Source organism: Pygocentrus nattereri, chromosome 22 (genome assembly GCF_015220715.1).
Source record: "Pygocentrus nattereri isolate fPygNat1 chromosome 22, fPygNat1.pri, whole genome shotgun sequence".
Taxonomy (NCBI): Eukaryota; Metazoa; Chordata; class Actinopteri; order Characiformes; family Serrasalmidae; genus Pygocentrus; species Pygocentrus nattereri.
In genome coordinates this window covers 19,292,433-19,311,542 of record NC_051232.1, presented here as the reverse complement: position 1 = coordinate 19,311,542, position 19,110 = coordinate 19,292,433, and the positions used below count along the sequence as shown (strand labels likewise).

General features: G+C 41.0%; 1 protein-coding gene across 1 annotated transcript in view; it reads right to left on the bottom strand.

The window, feature by feature from the left end:
• The window catches only part of arhgef40 (Rho guanine nucleotide exchange factor (GEF) 40), a 59,862-nt gene extending 41,262 nt beyond the window's left edge, over positions 1–18,600 (bottom strand). Inside the window, exon 1 of the mRNA XM_017722965.2 lies at positions 18,393–18,600. Within this exon, the coding sequence (XP_017578454.1) occupies positions 18,393–18,395 (3 nt within the window). The 5' untranslated portion in view covers positions 18,396–18,600. The remainder of the gene's footprint in view (positions 1–18,392) is intronic.
• Between the last annotated feature and the right edge of the window lie 510 nt (positions 18,601–19,110).

Sequence of the window (19,110 nt, the reverse complement as noted above, 5' to 3'; positions counted from 1 at the left end):
AACCAGAATGTTTTATACTTTAGATTCTTTAAATCAGCTTCATGAGGTCCCCTGGAGTGGTCTTCAGTTAACAGGGGTGCCTTGTCAAGAGTTAATCTGTGAAATGTGTCTTCTTAATGTGTTTGAGGCTGTCAGCTGTGCGGTGTGTAAGGCTGGTACACAGCTTTATAGTTCTGTATAGAACTGTGGTCCTTCATAGTTGTGATGCCTTCAATATTAATCTGCAATCTAGAACATAATAAAAATATATAAAAACCATTGACTGGTATTGTATATAAAATGTAAAAATTATATTTGGACAGCGACAATGTTACATATGTGTAAAACTGTGTATATAATGACAATTTTTAAACGTTAGCCCTAAACTAGGGCTGGGTGATAAAATGATAACAGTAATTATCGTGATATGTATCAATATCAAACAATATGATTTTGTGTATCGTGATAACATTTTTGGCTACATCGCCTAGCTCTGCAGGAGCCAAAAAACTCAAAACATTTAGCCATTTTATTATTAAACTATTTTTAGGCCTATAATATACACTTAAAAGTGATGGCTCTTCAAGTCTTCTTTAGTACAGAAAACTGTTCTATATAGAACCATGAACATCCAAAGATCCTTTTTATGACTAAAGGACTCTCTGCATGGTGAAAGATCTTCAGACTGATTGAGAAAGTGCTGTGGATGGTTCTATACAGAATCTTTTTGAAAAGGTGGGCAGAAGGGTTGTTCTTCTGTTATGATGTCAAGCTTGTTACAATAGAAGAACCAATTTTGGTGTTATATCGAACCATATATTACACATTCCTCATCAGAGAAGAACCACTTCACCATGCAGAGAGCCCTTTAATCATGCAAAGGAATCTTTGTGTGTTCATGGTTCTATACAGAACCAATTCCTTCACTAAAGAACTCTACAAGAACGTAATTTTTAACTGTGCAAGTTTCTCACAGAAGTCGGAACAGTTTTGACCTGAAAACGCACAAAAACGAACGCCCACACACACGTTCACACAGGCCTGTAAACTCCATCCCTCGAGTGAAATAAAGAAGTATGTGGAAGGAAGGAAAAACGGACGGATAGATTTCTGCATAAAGCCGTACACATGCTCTCTGTTTACTTTACTGCAGCAGTGTTGTCATAGCAGCCTGCCACATTTTCAGCCTTTTCCCACTTTCGATATTTCTGCTTCTCTCCACTCCCTCCCCATACTTCCCCTTTCATCTCTTCAGTTCTCTCTCTCCCTCGCTCTCTCCCTCTCTCTAGTGTCCTGTACCTCCCTCTATATCATCTGACAACAATTACAGTAAGACATTTTCTCAAAAAGTATCTTTGTGGGTCGGTCCAAAAAAGCCAGAGAACAGCAGGGAAAAGAGGAGGTGGAAAAAAGTGAGTGATGACTGAGGAACACAGGCCAGGAACAGGGTTTTTATGAAAGGCCAAAAACGACTGGGAAGAGGGGAACGAGAGGAAAGAAAAACAAACGGAGAGGGGAAAGTTGTAGGGAAATAAAGTAAAAGAGAGACAGAGGGGTCAGGGAGAGAAGAGAGGGGAAGGAGAAAGGGGAGAGAAAGTGGAGTGTGAAATGTGGACTAAGAGAGGAAGAGGGACACGGCACACTGTACAAGCATTTCATTCCTTTGTCCTTCTCCATTTTTTGCCTTACCCACTTCCCAAATTCCCGGAATAGGGACAGGAATAGAGGCGGAAATCTCTGATGAGTGATTATGATTCTTTAGTAAAGTATACAGTGAATTATTACATCTCAAATATGAGTGACGCAGACAAAATACTAGCACTGTATAATTGTCATATTGCTACATAATGCGACTGAGTTACGCCTTAAAATTTATTACACATCACAGTTCAAACACTTTATATACAGTGGAATTCAATTATTTAAACACACAAACACACACACAGCAAATTTCATGAAGAATGGACAAAAAGAAACGGCCATTCCATTGACGTACATTAAAGGTAAAATAGGTTTCCTTCTCCTGTAAATTTACTATTTTGGAGACACATGGTTTCGTTCTGTTGGCAAGCATTTGTTTCTTGAAGGAAAACCGGAGTGGAGACTCGAGGAAAAAGAAGTTTCATGAACGTGCATCTTCCCACAAAGCAAGTCTACCCAGCTTCCACAACCATCAAACTTAGTCACTCTGGTAAAAACACACCCTAGTTGTCTCTTTGTCTAAACGACCCTGAAGCCCCCCTTACTTGATGGCTGGCTGCTTTTACCTTTGTAATTAAATTAGAGGTGTTGAGACCCACCCAGGAATTTACAGTCTCCTAGATTTGGAGATGTAGATAACCAGATGGGAATTAGGCTAACCATTGCGGGTCATTACATGACAAAGGACCGCTCTCCACAGCCCCCAGACAACACCCAAGAAAGACATACAAAATGCAATGAGATCAACCCACAAGGGAAAACAGAAAGGAAACAGAAGCTACAAAGTTAATAAAATAAAGTAAAATAATATTTAACAGTTCAGACAGCAAAGATATACATACATACATACATACACACACACAGGCTGCTGGCCCCACAACATGGATAAGCGGTTGAGGATGGATGGAAATTATTATATATATATATATATATACACACACACACACACACACACACACTGCTCAAAAAAAGGGAAAACAAACAACACAATATAACTCCAAGTAAATCAAACTTCTGTGAAATCAAACTGTCCACTTAGGAAGCAACACTGATTGATAATCAATTTCACAGCTGTTGTGCAAATGGAATAGAAAACAGGTGGAAATTACTGGCAATCAGCAAGACACACTCAATAAAGGAGTGGTTCTGCAGGTGGGACCACAGACCACTTCTCAGTACCTTTCTGCTTTCTAGCTGATGTTTTGGTCACTTTTGAATGTTGGTGGTGCTTTCACACTCGTGGTAGCATGAGACGGACTCTACAACCCACACAAGTGGCTCAGGTAGTGCAGCTCATCCAGGATGGCACATCAATGTGAGCTGTGGCAAGAAAGTTTGCTGTGTCTGTCAGCGTAGTGTCCAGAGGCTGGAGGCGCTACCAGGAGACAGGCCAGTACACCAGGAGACGTGGAGGAGGCCGTAGAAGGGCAACAACCCAGCAGCAGGACCGCCACCTCCGCCTTTGTGCAAGGAGGAACAGGAGGAGCACTGCCAGAGCCCTGCAAAATGACCTCCAGCAGGCCACAAATGTGCATGTGTCTCCACAAACGATTAGAAACCGACTCCATGAGGATGGTATGAGGGCCCAACGTCCACAGATTGGGGTCGTGCTCACAGCCCAACACCATGCAGGACGCTTGGCGTTTGCCAGAGAACACCAGGATTGGCAAATTCGCCACTGGCACCCTGTGCTCTTCACGAGGTTCACACTGAGCACATGTGACAGACGTGACAGAGTCTGGAGACGCCGTGGAGAGCGATCTGCTGCCTGCAACATCCTTCAGCATGACCGGTTTGGCAGTGGGTCAGTAATGGTGTGGGGTGGAATTTCTTTGGAGGGCCGCACAGCCCTCCATGTGCTCGCCAGAGGTAGCCTGACTGCCATTAGGTACCGAGATGAGATCCTCAGACCACTATGTGAGACCATATGCTGGTGCGGTTGGCCCTGGGTTCCTCCTAATGCAGGACAATGCTAGACCTCATGTGGCTGGAGTGTGTCAGCAGTTCCTATAAGATGAAGGCATTGAAGCTATGGACTGGCCCGCCCGTTCCTCAGACCTTTTTTTTTTTTTTTTTTTTTTTTTGCCTGTCTTGTCTGGCAGATTTGCAATCAGAATTATGGTCAGACTGCGTTACTGTGCCAAACAGATTTACTTTTCCAAAATGAGCACTATAGATTATAGGCTCATCTTGTCAGTGTTTCTTTTTCTTTATTTATTTTTTAATTATTTGATTTCATTTTGTTTATACATTTGATATTTTAATGAAAATGTGTTAGCATCATGCCAGACTTGACAGGCCGTTCCTCAGACCTGAATCCGATTGAGCACATCTGGGACATCATGTCTCGCTCCATCCACTAACGCCACGTTGCACCACAGACTGTCCAGGAGTTGGCGGATGCTTTAGTCCAGGTCTGGGAGGAGATCCCAGACCATCCGCCACCTCATCAGGAGCATGCCCAGGCGTTGTAGGGAGGTCATACAGGCACGTGGAGGCCACACACAATACTGAGCCTCATTTTGACTTGTTTTAAGGACATTACATCAAAGTTGGATCAGCCTGTCGTGTGTTTCCACTTAAATTTTGTGTGTGACTCCAAATCCAGGCCTCCATTGGTTAATAAATTTGATTTCCATTGATGATTTTTGTGTGATCTTGTTGTCAGCACATTCAACTTTGGTTCACATTCATTCAGATCTACGATGTGTTGAGTGTTCCCTTTATTTTTTGAAGCAGTGTGTGTACATATACACACACACACACACACACACACAGTGGCTTGGCCAGGGAAGAGGCTGACGCACATTAACCAGGAAACCCAACAACAGTTCAGAGACACACACAAACACACCAGTGTGAGTGGTGTCCAGGACGCCAGGCCGTGCTGGCGACTCAGGTGGTTCTGGAGTATCCTCTGGGACCCCTGGCGACACCGTCAACACGGGGCAGCTCTGAGGTGCTCTCCGGGACACTAGGCAGTGCTGTCGATGTGAGAGGCTCTGGGGTGCTCTCCGGAGCACCTGGCGGCACTGTCGACTCTGGGGTGGCCTCTGGGACACCAGGCGGCACTGGAGTGTCCTCTGGGACACCAGGACGCGCTGTCAGCACTAGGGAACCGTCCAGGACAAAAAGGTCCTTTATAAAACCATTTACAGCACATTCTCCATCAACCTGAAGAGCCCTTTAAATCACGAAAAGAATTCGTTGGGTGATCGGGATTCCATACAGAAACAAATTTCTTTATTAAAGAACCCTTAAAAGATTCATCTGATAAATCATGTTGAAAGGGTTCTTCAGAATGACGGGGAATGTGCTGAAGGTAGTTCTTCAAAGCACCTTGTTGAAAAGCGTTGCATATAGTAACTAAAAGGGTTCTTTTATTGTTACAAGCTTGACATCGTAACAGTAGAAGAACCCTTTTTTGGTTCTACATACAATCTATTTCAAAAAGGACCTCTATAGAACCATCTTCAGCACATACTCTATCAATCTGAAGAGCCCTTTAATTATCAAGGGGTTCTTTGAGTGTTCATCGTTCTACATAGAACCATTTTCCTTACTAAAAAACCCTTGAAGTGCTGGGTGAAACGTAATCTACACCAGCATATTGTGGCATTAAGATCCCATATTAAACCCATTTCCGGTTTTACTGATACTTTATGGGTATATTTGATAATGATAATGTCTCTGCTGCCAAATGCTTTGTTTTTAATCATTTACAATTAGGAAACTCAGGGCACATGGGTTCATTAACCTTATTAACGCTAAACATTGGTATTACCCAATTACCCAGACAACTGACCTGTTCTGAGAGGGGAAAACTACATCATATCTTTATTAAAACATCACAAGCACTCATGACTAATAAGTCAGATTGCAGTTTAAGCAGAATGGCTGAAATTTGACCCGTCTGTGGAAATCTGCCCCAGAGATGTAGTGAGAGTCTGTTCACTCTACCCAGAGTAACCAGAGTACAAACATCACTGTATATATTCACGGAGAGCACCTCAGCATTTCTTAAAGCAGCTGCAGCACTAGATGTTTATTTAGCCAGCCGTGGTGTGTGACTCGCTGTGAGGAAGCTAGTTACGCACGTCTCGGTGTGCATTTTTCCTCTTTTAATTGGTTTGCTAATTCGTCTTCTTCACTGTTTGAATGTCAAAATATCTTCCACAAACTTTGCATTGCACAGATCCTGAATGTTACCCCTTGGTTAACCAAGATTCATGTAGGTAAATCCTAGTAATACTAGCCCACGTGCAGATACATTAGGCCTGTCACACGCACACACACACACACACACACACACACTCACACACACACACACACACACACACACACACACACACACACACACACACTCTCTGTATGGAATGGCAATGCAGCAGCGTGACTCTACAGCTCTCACTTGCTGGCCATTCATTCATACAGTGCTTGTTTACCCCAGATATCATTCTTACTTATGATTACTGCATTTCAAGCTCGATGGACCAACCGGGCAACCTGTCTGTAGAAGTCGGTTGACAACAGCTATAAATGAAATAGTCAGTGTCCTTAACGTTTTGGTTTGGTTTTCAGTTATTCGCTTTGGCTTATTTTAATTTGGTAACAAAACTGGAATTAATGAATTGCAAAAGAACAGAACTGTGAGCATCAAATGAACTCAATAGGCATCCTATTCATTTCAGTGGACGGCTCTGACGCATTGCACAGTGCATGATGGTTGGTGGTGCAGTGAAAAAATTCAGCAGGTTACATTTTTATGCAAATGGAGGTGGCCGCCACGCTGGATTTAGACTGGTCTTCATCATGAATGCCAAACGACCTCTGATAGCCAAGAGCGGAAACTATGGCTCTCTTTCTCTTCTCTCAATCAAGTTTTATATAATGAAAAATCTGCTTTTATCCAGAACTGTTGACAGTCAAGACAAAATTTAAACCACACAGAGCTCATCGGTTACTTGCTAAGGCAGCTAGTTTGTACGGCTGAAAGATTAACCCCTTTTTTTAATCCATTTACATGAGTGTAATTGTCAAATTGCAACAGCTGTAATTTTTTTAAATTATAGCCCACTTTATCAAAAACACTATCTTAGGAACACCCACCAGAGAAAAAGAGCAAGTGGACACACACATTAAGCTGACTGTACAAGAGCTGAGCTTATTTTGACCAAAATAATTTACATTTTTGGTAGCGTTTAGGAACGACAGCAACTGGGCGAGCAGCTAATGAGCTGATGAGTCTGGGTTGAATGCCAGGAGAATGTTACCTGCCTGACTGCATTGTACCAAGTGTAAAGTTTGGTGGAGAGGGGATTATGGTGTGGGGCTGTTTTTCAGGGGTTGGTCTAGACCCCTTAGTTCCAGTGAAAGGAACTCTTAATGCTACAGCAGACCAAGACATTTTGGACAGTTTCATGCTCCCAACTTTGTGGGAACAGTTTTAGGAAGAACCTTTTCAGCTCCAGCATGACTGAACCCCTGTGCACAAAGCAGGGTCCATAAAGGCCTGGCTGGGTGAGTTTGGTGTGTATGAACTTGACTGTCCCTCAGAGATCCCTAACATGAACCCCATCAAACACATTTGGGATGAACTAGAACAGAGACTGCAAGCCAGGCCCTCTCGTCCAACATCAGTGTCTGACCTCACAAATGCTCTTCTGGACGAAGGGGCAAAAACTCCCAGAGACACACTCTGAAATATGTTGGAAGCTTCCCAGAAGAATGGAAGCTGTTACAGATGCAATGGTGGAGCCAGCTCAATATTAATGCCTATAGATTTTTTAGAATGGGACATCATAAAAGCTCCTGTACGTGTAATGTGTAGGTGTCCCAATACTTTTGTCAATAGTGTTATATGCTATAACACCGTGCAAGACTACGAGCCAAACACTCTAAAATCAGTACAGCTGACTGCATCCAGACTGCACCCCTAAGTATGAGGTCTCTCTACTGTTGCATGATCTACGTGAAACATATCTGTGAAGGTAGAGGTCAGAACCCACCGCCTCTTATGACCGTAAATGCTGCCCCAGCGCCTGATTACCTGTTTTAATGCAGTCACAGGAAAACCCAAACTACTCATCTCTGCCATGTGGCTCCACAGAAACCCTGTTATGTCACTAAGAGAAGAACCAGACACTAAACAATCAATTAGCCTTTCCCAAAGTGAGACTGCATTTCATCTGAAACTCAGACTGAATTGAAACTAGTTTGCTTCAACAGAGCCAGAATCTTTTTATATACCTGAGGTCAAACACTAAGTGTCTTAAAGGTAATGGTAGGAAATATGAAGGATATGTTAAAGAACACTGAACAACTGTAGGTTTTACTACAAAGAGAGCATAATTACTTCAACTGGACTTTAACAAACATTAGACAAACTAAATATCATGGCCAATAAAATGTCTGTCATATTACATTTCTGCCATATTGCTCAACCCCACTTAAATGAACACCCCAGTGTTTTAAATGTATCTGTCTGCTGGATCTGTAAGAAATGGCTAATCAACCATTACCATTGCTCTTACGTCCAATGCTTCAGTCTAAGAATTCAAGAAAATGTTGCAACAATTTGTAAGAAAAGTAGGGGAACAGGCTTTTAGTTTTATTATTATTTTTGCACTATTGAATACAATCTTTTCATTTTAGGTTTTTTTAATAAAACATAAAACACTAATAAGGCATAACATTATGACCACCTCCTTGTTTCTACGCTCATTGTCCATTTTATCAGCTCCACTTACCGTATAGGTGCACTTACAGTTACAGACTATAGTCCATCTGTTTCTCTGATACTTTGTTATATATATATATATATATATATATATATATATATATATATATATATATATATATATATATATACACACACACACACACACACACAATTATATACTACTATTATATAATTACATATATAAATATGTAATTTCCAGTCGGTATGCTCTTATTTCTTCTCAGAAATAAATGCACCTGAGGACAACTAACTAGCAACCTGGAACAGCAGGAGACACACTTGACTGCACCTCGAGGTAAGACTGATACTGTAGTCTCAAATTGCCAAAGTCTCCCAAGCTGTGCCAAATCACAGCCTACAAACATACCGTACTATCGCCCCTGGTAAAGACCTAGCAGAGATTCCCCAGTCCCAGTCCTGGTGACCCAACACTATGATGTTTTTGTGCTTTGTCCTATCAAACTCACCGGATTCAACTCATTAACTAATGGCTGGGTCTGGTTTTGTAGAGTAGGGAAACCACAAAAACGGTCTCTAAAACTGGGATTCAGAACCCTTGCTGTAGAGCAGGCATGACAAACTAGGGACCTTCCAGGCCAAAGTGCTGGGCAGATCAGCCTTTACCTGCATCTAATGCTCCAAATTCAGTTCTTGAAGGCCTGGCTAATTATCTGATGAGTTGAATCAGATAATTGAATAATATTGAATAATACTGAATAAGGCAGTGTGTTGAAGTGTTGTTCTTCAAGGCTCAGCCTGATCCTGCACAGAAAACCTCAGAAAAAGTCAAGTAACCAAACTGTGCTACACCTGTATTTGAAGGTTGAACAAAACATCATAAGAACAGTTTAGGTAAATCACTCTCTCACATCCTTCACCCTATATTTTAAGAGTGTAACGCGTCATTTTCTAAGCTACTTTTAGAAAAACTCAATCGCCCACTGGTTTCTATTATAAGACATCAGTGCCAACAGTTCCTTTCTAAATGCTAAGAAATGTAATTAAATTGTTGTCAGAAAGAATCAGCAATACAATACAAAGGCAGATTAGATTGAAATCAGCTGGAATATTCCCTTTAAACGACACATAAGCCTAAAAAAACAAAAAAACTAAATCTGAATGAAGCTTTTAGAGCTAAAAACCAAAGCCAGTTGCATCCAAAACATGCATTCTTATGCAAATAAGGAGATTAGCCTTAACACGCTAAATGAATATAATTTTTTACAGTGAAGCTGGATTTCACAAAAAGAAAGCTGAGGCATGTCAGTCCTCTGCAACTGCAGATATAGCTCTAGGAGCTTGACATGGCAGGATTTGTTGGGATTTGACGAGCATTCAGATAGCAATCTGCAGTGTGACGCTTGCCCTGTGTCTGATTTTAAATGCCTTTGGTCTTTTTAGGCACTTGATAACTCAATTGCTGCACAAAGGCCTTTTTGTATGTGGACACACAACTACAAGCACTGTGGCAGTGAAAACAACCAAGCTATGCACTCAACCAGGCAGCTTAAAAAGAAGGCAGAGCACCGTGTAACTGCAGTTTACTTGGATTAGCGTCTCTGAATTGAACACAGCCAGAATCTGAACCTGAACCACTGAAAAGGAAGATGGTGGAGGAAGCCAAGTGATGGCATCAGACAACAGAGTTGCAAAACATAACCACAGACTCATGGCCTGTTTTATTACTTTGACATTACGTAATACGTCCACTGACATTGTGATGCCTTCCATTTGGATATAATGGCAAAATCTGACCTGCGATCATCACAGATTTTCCATTACCTTCTCCAAACCATCATCCACAAACTCTTGCTACCTTTTCCCGAAATCCCTTCTACACTAACTGTAGTGTATTTACCAAAAACATGCACTTAATAATCCGATTCAGATTTTGTCAGTAATCCGACCAATGCGTTTATATACACTCGTGTGATCACATCATGGAGAAACTCCAGGTCTACGTGAGTCAGACAGTCATCAGATTTCTGCTTTACAATCAGCCAATGAACTCACAGAAGAAGATGTGATGTAAACGTAATGTAAAACTCAAACTTCAACTTTCTTTTATAAATATCGCACCTCTTTACCTGAAAAAATGGACATACATCATCTAAAAGAAGAAGAATATTTAAATCCTTCATTTCTTCAAGCATGTATTCAGTTTCAGTGTCGCTCCAAAAGTGTTTTGTTGCGTCTCGCGGTGACGCTTCTTGCTTATTTCTAGTACTGTGGTCTGTTTTTGCACATTCACACAGTGAGAAATCCAAAAGAAATCAAGGAAAGAGTTTACAAGCACTGAGAAATCTGACTTTTGAGCAAAAATCCAGCCTAAAAAATCCCAGATTTCTAGAAATCAGAGTGTGCTGATTACATGACCATTTGAATGATCAGATAACTTCAGAAATCAGATTATGATCAGATTATTGAGCGCATGTAAACCCCCTCAGTAACACGTTCGCCTTGCAATAGTCAGCTTAAATTTTACATTGTACTGATTTTCTAGGACACGTAAGCTGAGGCCAGTTTCCTGCGTTCTAGAGTGGCCTGTGGCCTCTGACACACTGGAAATCATCTTTGTGCTGGAAATGACTCTCCTGTTCGAGGCATGGAATGGGCACTGCTTATTTGGCACTGAAGTTGAATGGTAAACAGCCATTTGTGCACTGAGCTGGACAATGTGCTGTCACATGAGGTATTTACCACAATAGCTTTTCAATGGTCAAAACAACTAATCATTCCACTGACCAAGTGCAGTGGTATATACAGAACTGGGAGACCAGATCATCTCTTGAATGGTCAGTCACATTTTGGGTGTCCCAGCTTATCAAAATAGCATTGATTTGTCCCATATAAACACCAATATCAATGACATTTATAATTACTTTACAATTAACTTTCTTCTGCAAAACTATAGGGGGCTAACTAATTATATAATGACAATGTTATTTGCTTGTTTACTCACTGTTGTGTCAAGCACGTTGATGCTCTCAAGCCTTGCCACTCCATGTAGATGTTTAAGGTGGACTGCCTGTTTGGATCACATTATGTCACATTTAGCCATCAGACAAACCACTCGCCTAATAAGATTACACAGATTCCCGAAAAATCTGGCTGTGAAATATGAACGAATAGGATGGAGATAAACAGACATCAGGCTATCAAGCAAACTGGTGAGGTATATTGATAAGATACTGGACTTTTCTGTCAGTTCTGGGTGGTCTCTTGCACCATGGGCCCCCGTATGATTGCCTCCTGTGCCCCCAGTATCTATCCCACTGTCCCCATCTGCACAATGACATCCTTGTAAACAGAGTTAATGGTAACCTTACTAGTGTTTGCTATATGCTATAATTGAGTTTTCTATATAGCATCATATAGTTGTTATCCAAACACAAACGTGGCCAAATCATCAACCAGCTCGTCAACGTTGAAGGCATAAATGGCAGAAATCACTAAAACAGAGGTCACAACCCAAATGTTAAGAAGAGCAATTTTGTTCTTTCAGCAAAAGTCAAACCACCTTGGAAGCCACAACATTTTCTGTCCATTTTACCACCATGAGTGTAAACATGTCTCAGTATGTGTCACGATTGGCCTCTCCCAGTCTTCCATGTGCTTTTTGTTTTGGTCTAGTCCATGTGCTTTCTTTGTTTTGATTGTTTCTCAGTCCGGCCCCTCCTTGTTTTCTGACTCCGCCCCTGATTGTTACCACCTGTGGTAGCCCTCTTGTATTTAAGCCCTGTGTTTTTCCTGGTTGTTGGTCTTTGTATGGTTTGTGCTGAATGCATTGTTTGATTTGTTTGAGCTGTTTGAGGTGTATGTATTGCTTGGATTTCTGTGTTTCTGTTTAATATGTCTGTCCCTCCTGCTTTCCGTGTTGGCTCTCTGACCCAGGACCGTTTCAACCCTGATTCTGGATTTGCCCTCAAAAAATGATATGCGTCCGCCTCCTCATCGCTCCTTGACGTTACAGTATGTGCAATTGTAGGCTAAACAAAACAAAAGCACAGACTTCCTTTGCTTTAAGCTTTAGCTCAGCCACTTTTCTCGAGTCTCTGGCAGGAAACTTTTCCAAAAGTACAATAGTTTTTCAAGTTTCTTCAGTTTTTGAATGATGCTTAGCAACTGTCACAGTAAAACTTCTCTTTCCTCTTATGCTTCTCCCTGCCTGAGTGAAATTCACATTCGGCCCCACCTGCGAATTTGTTGCACCCACTTATAAAAAGACAATCCTACCACTGCAACTGCGTTTGACCGTGATCTTTGGAAAGAATTTTGTTTGTTTAGCATTTAATGAAAGAGATGATTGTGTCAACACCAGGCTGATCGTCCAAATGTTCATAGTTTAGGGTGAACGTAACAATATATACAGCAGACATCAACAACAGACTCGTCCATCAGAAGCTGTAGCTTTTCAGGCTGGAGAGGCTGAGAAATTGAAAATGACACCAAATCTTACTATTTTTGTTGTTGGTGTCATTAATAGAGAGATGATTTGTGCAAGTTTGTGCAAGACTTTGCCAAAGTTTGTTCAAGAGAGTTATCTGCATGCAATTTGGTGCTTCATGGGCACAATCTGATCAGGAAATCCAGCCCAGTTTGGAATGTGCCCTATCCAAGTCCTGGGCAATCAGAATTCACTAGCAGCACAAATTAATGCAAGATTACCACTTTATAATTTCACTCTTTGTACTATACATTTGATTTCTCGACCTTGTAAGAACTCCCTGTATTACAAGAGGCCAGACATTGGACCATGCATAGTGTTTTCTGCGTTCACATTATATTACATTCCTGGGCAAAGACACATCATGTGCAGGATGGTCAGTATGTGTGTGTGGTACACTCTGTCCAGTAGGGCGTGTGTGCAGAGGGGGTTTCTATGGGCATGTGGTTCTTCCGTTCAACTTCCTCTCTTTCTCTCCAGCCTGAAAACCTTCAGCTTCTGATGGAAGAGTCTGGAGACTTCCTCCAAACAGACAGAGCACAGAAGAGAGGAGAGAGACCTGGCCCAGCAGTGGAAGCGGAAAGACAGCGAGAGAAAACTATGATAGAAAGCAGATGCGTGCACGAGAGAAAGGCATCGAGGAGGAATGACAACAAAGAGGGAGAAAGCTCAGGCTTCCTCACGCATACTGGCTCCAACTCAGCTGACCTAACTGCCTTCTTTCATAGCAGCTGCTGACAGGTTGGACAAGTTTTACACAACATCGCCAAAAATCCCATTCAAACTAACGAAAGCTTCACAAATGCATTTTGCCAGAATGAATAAATTTAGAGTGGTAATACATTTACGTTAAGAGCAGTTTTTCTTTGTCATGCAAACAAACTAACATTAGCACAGCAGCAAACTCTGTCACCAATTCCAAGCTTGCTAGTGTCCATTAGCTACAACACAGTCCAGCACAGTAGCTCAGCATAAAATGGAAACTCAGCTTTAAGTGGCAACAATTATTACTTATTATTATAATAAGATTAAAATTTTCGGCCCAAGCCAAGAGCCAAGACACTATTTTATACAAGACAAACTTCTCAGCACCTTCTACAGGAGCACGATCGAGAGTGTTCTTACCAGCTCCATCACGGTCTGGTATGGAAACTGCACTGCTCAGGACAGGAAGGCTCTCCAGTGTGCGATCAAAACTGCCCAGTCCATCTCAGGAGCAGCCTTTCCCTCACTACAGCGTGAAGTCCAGGACAACTAGACTGACCCACAGTTTCTATTCACAGGCCATCAGGCTGGTGAACACCTCACTAACTACCTCTTCCCCCCTCCCACTCTGAACTGGTTTAACCTTGCACTCAACAACCGAACCTTACCTGCACTGTACTGCTGCTGTTAGAACAATACTGTTTACATCTATTACTGCACAAAACACTATTGTTTACTGTTTACATCTATTACTGCACAAAACACTATTGTTTACTGTTTACATCTATTACCTGCAACATGCACTTTATATACAGCTGCTCTACATACTTGCACATACGCACATGTAACTAATTTTCTTTGAACTTTTTTCCTTTTTTACTATTGTTTTTAGAGTTATTCTTTTCTTCTATTGTCTTAAGATTATTTTTGGTGAATGGAGGAACAGCAAAGTAAGAATTTCATTGTACAGTGTAACTGCCTGTTCTGCTGTACATATGACAATAACTCTTGAATCTTAAATCTATGTCAATAAATACACTAATTTTCCACCATTATTATTACTACTACTACTGTTATTATTATTATTATTATTATTATTATTATTAGTAGTAGTAGTAGTAGTAGTATGATTACTATTATTACCAATAATACTGGTGGCAAATAAAAATGATAAATCTACTAATACAATCTGGTAAAATATTAAAACAATTAATAAATCCTTGAAGATTTAGTTAGCTCTCTAGCTAGGTCTAAATTAGCATAACACAGTAAGCTCGGTAACAGTTCGGTGACAAATCAGTGGGCCAGAGATCGCCTATGTTTTTATCAGATTTTGCTATAACCTTTTGTTTATACAAAACACACCAAACACCAACAGCAAAATACAGCAATAAACAAACAAGTAAATAAACTAATTAAATAGATCAAATTTTATATATAAAATATTTGGCTACATTACACTATTTATGCACATTATGTTGCAGTGCATGCTGGGGATTGCAGTGTTATGCATTATGAAATTATTGAATATTTGATACAGCCCTAAAGAAGAGCTGTGGAAAGAATGTAACTCTTTCCACAGACAGTAATGAATTCAAGGTGGTAGTGTGGGTGTCTTCAAATCTTCACCTGGTCCAGAAGTATAACAGAAAACTTTAAGACAAGTTGAAAGTCAAAATTACCAAATAATTTTTTTTTTGTTCTAGACCTGAACTAGTGACTTTAACACTAGTGGCTTTATCCTCACCTGAAACAGTGAAGGAGCACTAAATACCTCAGGTTATACTACAAGGTGAGGATTTCCAACTGATCTGAAATGGCCTGAGATCAAATAAACAGATTTTTGCTCTGTCCCTGTGTTGCAAGTTGGGTTGGAACAAAATCTGGTCTGTCCAGGAATCCCAGTGGACTGATTTAGGCAACACTGGGCTGTTATGCTAAAATATCTGCGTTTTATTTATTTCACTGCCTGCTAATTAGACGTATGTGTTACATTTCTCTATAATGCTAATCCAGGAAGATCTAATCCCAGTTTTAAAAATTAAAATTTATCATTGTTTATGTATCAGTATGTTCATGTATTCGCATCTCCATATATGTACATGAAATACACTGGCCCACAATTCTGGTCTAATATCGGTCCATATAGAAGAAAAAGGCAAAAAAGGCAGCTGTCCTGTACGTCGTGTCAAATTACAGAAATGGTCTGAAATTAGTTGGAAAATTATTTCTCCATTTACTTCAATTAAAAGTTAAGAATATTTTTCCTTGACCTTTCTGGAGATGTAAGGCTTTGCTCCAACAGCAGCAATATGCTGGTCTTTTTAAGCCAAAAAAGGCCCACATCTCAATATATACCTCAGTTATAAACAATTGCAATTAAAATCATAATCGCAATATTGGTCAGAAAAATCGCAACTCAAAATTTAGCCAAAATCGTTCAGCCTTAGTCCCTCATCAACTGACCAACTGCCGATCGCATGGTTGGAGCAAAAATCTGCTGATTCCAATCTGGGCTGATTCCTATAGCACACCCTAAATTGTAGCAACTTTTACCAACGCTCTGGGAAGCTTGTCCGACTCTGGAATGACTGCTGTAAAAGAAAGCATATCGTCGCTGTCCGAAGAAAAACAAGGATAAACAAACATTTTTGCCGATTTTGAGTTTTTCTATATCATCTGAACACGACAGCTTTCCTTTACATTGAGTAAAATTCCATAATGAATGGACCAATAGAAATGCTCCAGAAACACTCGGAATACAACCTCTTTACATTAACTTACAGTGAAAGCCGTCTCCTATAAAATTACCATTTTGGAAATGCTTGTTTTCCTTTGGACGACAATATTTAAGCTTTGATGCGTCAATCTGTGCCCTTGTCCTCGTTCCTCAGGTCCATTTTTCTTGGAAAAAGCAAGTGAATTTGAGGAATGCTGTTTTAAAATCCTGCAAACTTTTTCAACATTCAGACTCTCTGCAAACTGTAATGTAACACCAGTCGATTCGGTATGTGTGTGCGTGAGGATGTCCATGCACATGAATTAATGTCCAGACACCTATTGTCTTTGTGTGTGGGGGGTTTTCCCATCTCCCACCTCACCCAACTGAAAGAGAATCATCTCTCACTCTCTCCATTTTCCTTCCCTCCCTTCTCTCTCTCTTCACTTCCAATGTGGAAAATGCAGCATCACCCAAACCACCACCATGGCTCTCCAAGCCTCTCAAATTGAAGCAGGCCTCCCTCTCTCTCTCTCTCTCTCTCTCTACTCCTCCCTCCCTCCCTCCATGTCGCTCCCTCGCTTTGCCAAACTGCTCCACCCTGTCCCACACACACCAATCACTGGCTTCACCATTATAAAGAGCTTATTTTGTCTGTGTTGACGCAACAGTCTGCAACTCCTTGTCTCTTCGTTTTCACTCTTTCCTTCTTAGCCTTGGTGGTAACGATTGAAACCGCACACTGTGTCTGTATGAATAGTGAACAGCAGTTTGTTTTGCTCTGTTCCTTCATCGTTCCTGCAAGTTACTCCTCAAATTTTGGGAATGTTATGGCAAGGTTGGTACCCACAGCACAATCCCGTTCTTTCTCAACCCAGATTACTTCCATTTTCAGTTGCTCCATTAACCTACCTTGTCTTTTGGCCCTCACTTGACTGTCAGTTTAGAATAAAGGCGCATTGGGTTGAATTAACAGGGATGCGCAATGATATTGGAGCTGGAACATAATTATTTATTGACAATTGGTGGAACTACACAGATTCGGCCAAGATTTCGACCTGATATTTAAAATTATTCAAAACTTGAGAGCAGAACCTTTTGCGCTAAATAATGTATCTTATTAATTTAACCACATTTGTAACCCTTAATAAATGTACTGTAATGCAAATTCTTTACATGTAGTCCCAATTTCTACATTTTATAAACGTTTATGTATCGCATTGGTGGATATGCATATGAAAATACTGGAAATCTGCATCGGCCCACAATTCCACAGCTCTGATAGTCAAGAAATTCCTGTTATTCCTCAAGAATGAGAACTAACTACAGAGAACTACTGTAATTTCGGCAGTTTCTACCTCTTTTGCAATGTGTGCTTCCCGGGTGTCCTTACGTTTCATGTGTTACTTTAATAGAATGAGCAAAAAAATTCCATTGATTTGCTCTCTAGATATTTTTCGCTTCACCACAGCCCCCCTGATACCACCACAATTCCTGTGTGAAAGTCTGTTGACCCAGTGGAGACGATCTGAAGATTGAAAAACATCGAAGGTCATCAACTTCTAATAAACCCCACTTCTCTTTTCTCCATCAGGAGCTTGCAGAAGTGCAGAGCTCCTTTCTGATCTGCTCCAGTGACAGGGGGGATTCCCCGAGTCCAGCCTTCAAATAAAAGCCCCCTCCATGTCCCCACAGGACATTTCTGAGATAAGAGAAGGAAACCGACTCAGACAGGCTATCAGATGCCTTTAATTCTCGTTATCAGTCTGCCCTCCAGACCAAAACTAGTTATTTTCTACAAGGCTGAAGTTGGCTTTCTATTGGCCAGCGTCCTGTTCGAACTTTCCCGTTCCACCTTAAACGGTGCAGCAGTTACATTTCATTAACGGTTACATTAACGTTAACTCCTGCACCATTTAAGGTGGAACGGGAAAATTCAAAGGAGAAGTTGATTTCAACTGTATTTTCTCTTGTGAAAACAACCAGAAAGCAAAGCTAAAAGACGTGCAGCTTACACACCCATTAAAAACAACCTCCAGAAGGTTTTGAGTGAGAGCTGGGAGCCCCTCTTCCCAAAGAGTCGTGCAGGCAGAACTTACCATGACTTAGCTCGACTGCGCGGACAAGCCTACATTTCCGTTAGTTTTTCATCCTCTCCACCTCCAGACTCGAATATCCAGGGCTCAGTCCAGCGAAAACTGGACCCTCCTCTTCTTACCCGGTCGCTATAGCCACAGTAAGTTAGAAGTTTTGGTGGACAACAAAGAGTCCGAAACGCTGAGGCAAAATAACATCTGGGTTTCGCTTCTTCTCCGCGTCTCACTAACCGCTCTGACTGACTTCTCCAGGGTTTTTATTGTCCACCCGAATTCCGACAAGCCCCGCCCTCCTGCTCTGTGATTGGGTGGTAAAATCCCGCTTTTTATTTATTTATTTTGCAATTTAGCTCTTTATGTCTAGCTATTATTTACAAGAATACAGCGCGGTGAGTTTATAAAGTCTTCCGTATGAAAACGTTTGCGAGAAATAAAGTATGTGGCTTTAAGTATTTACAACAAGCCCCGCCCCCCTGCGCTGTGATTGGGCAGTGACATCCCACCGAGATTATTTTTAATTAATTTATTTATTTATTTATGGTTATTTGTTTTATTTAATTTATTTCTTTGTTTATTAGCAAGTTTGCTTTTTAGGACTAGTCATTTCTTTTAAAAAAGGCAGCCCCGGCATTTAATTATTCCTTAACACAATATTAATCAAAAACCTAACATTTGGCTTTAAGAATTTCGTGGTGGGCAGCGCCGTCACCTCACAGCAAAA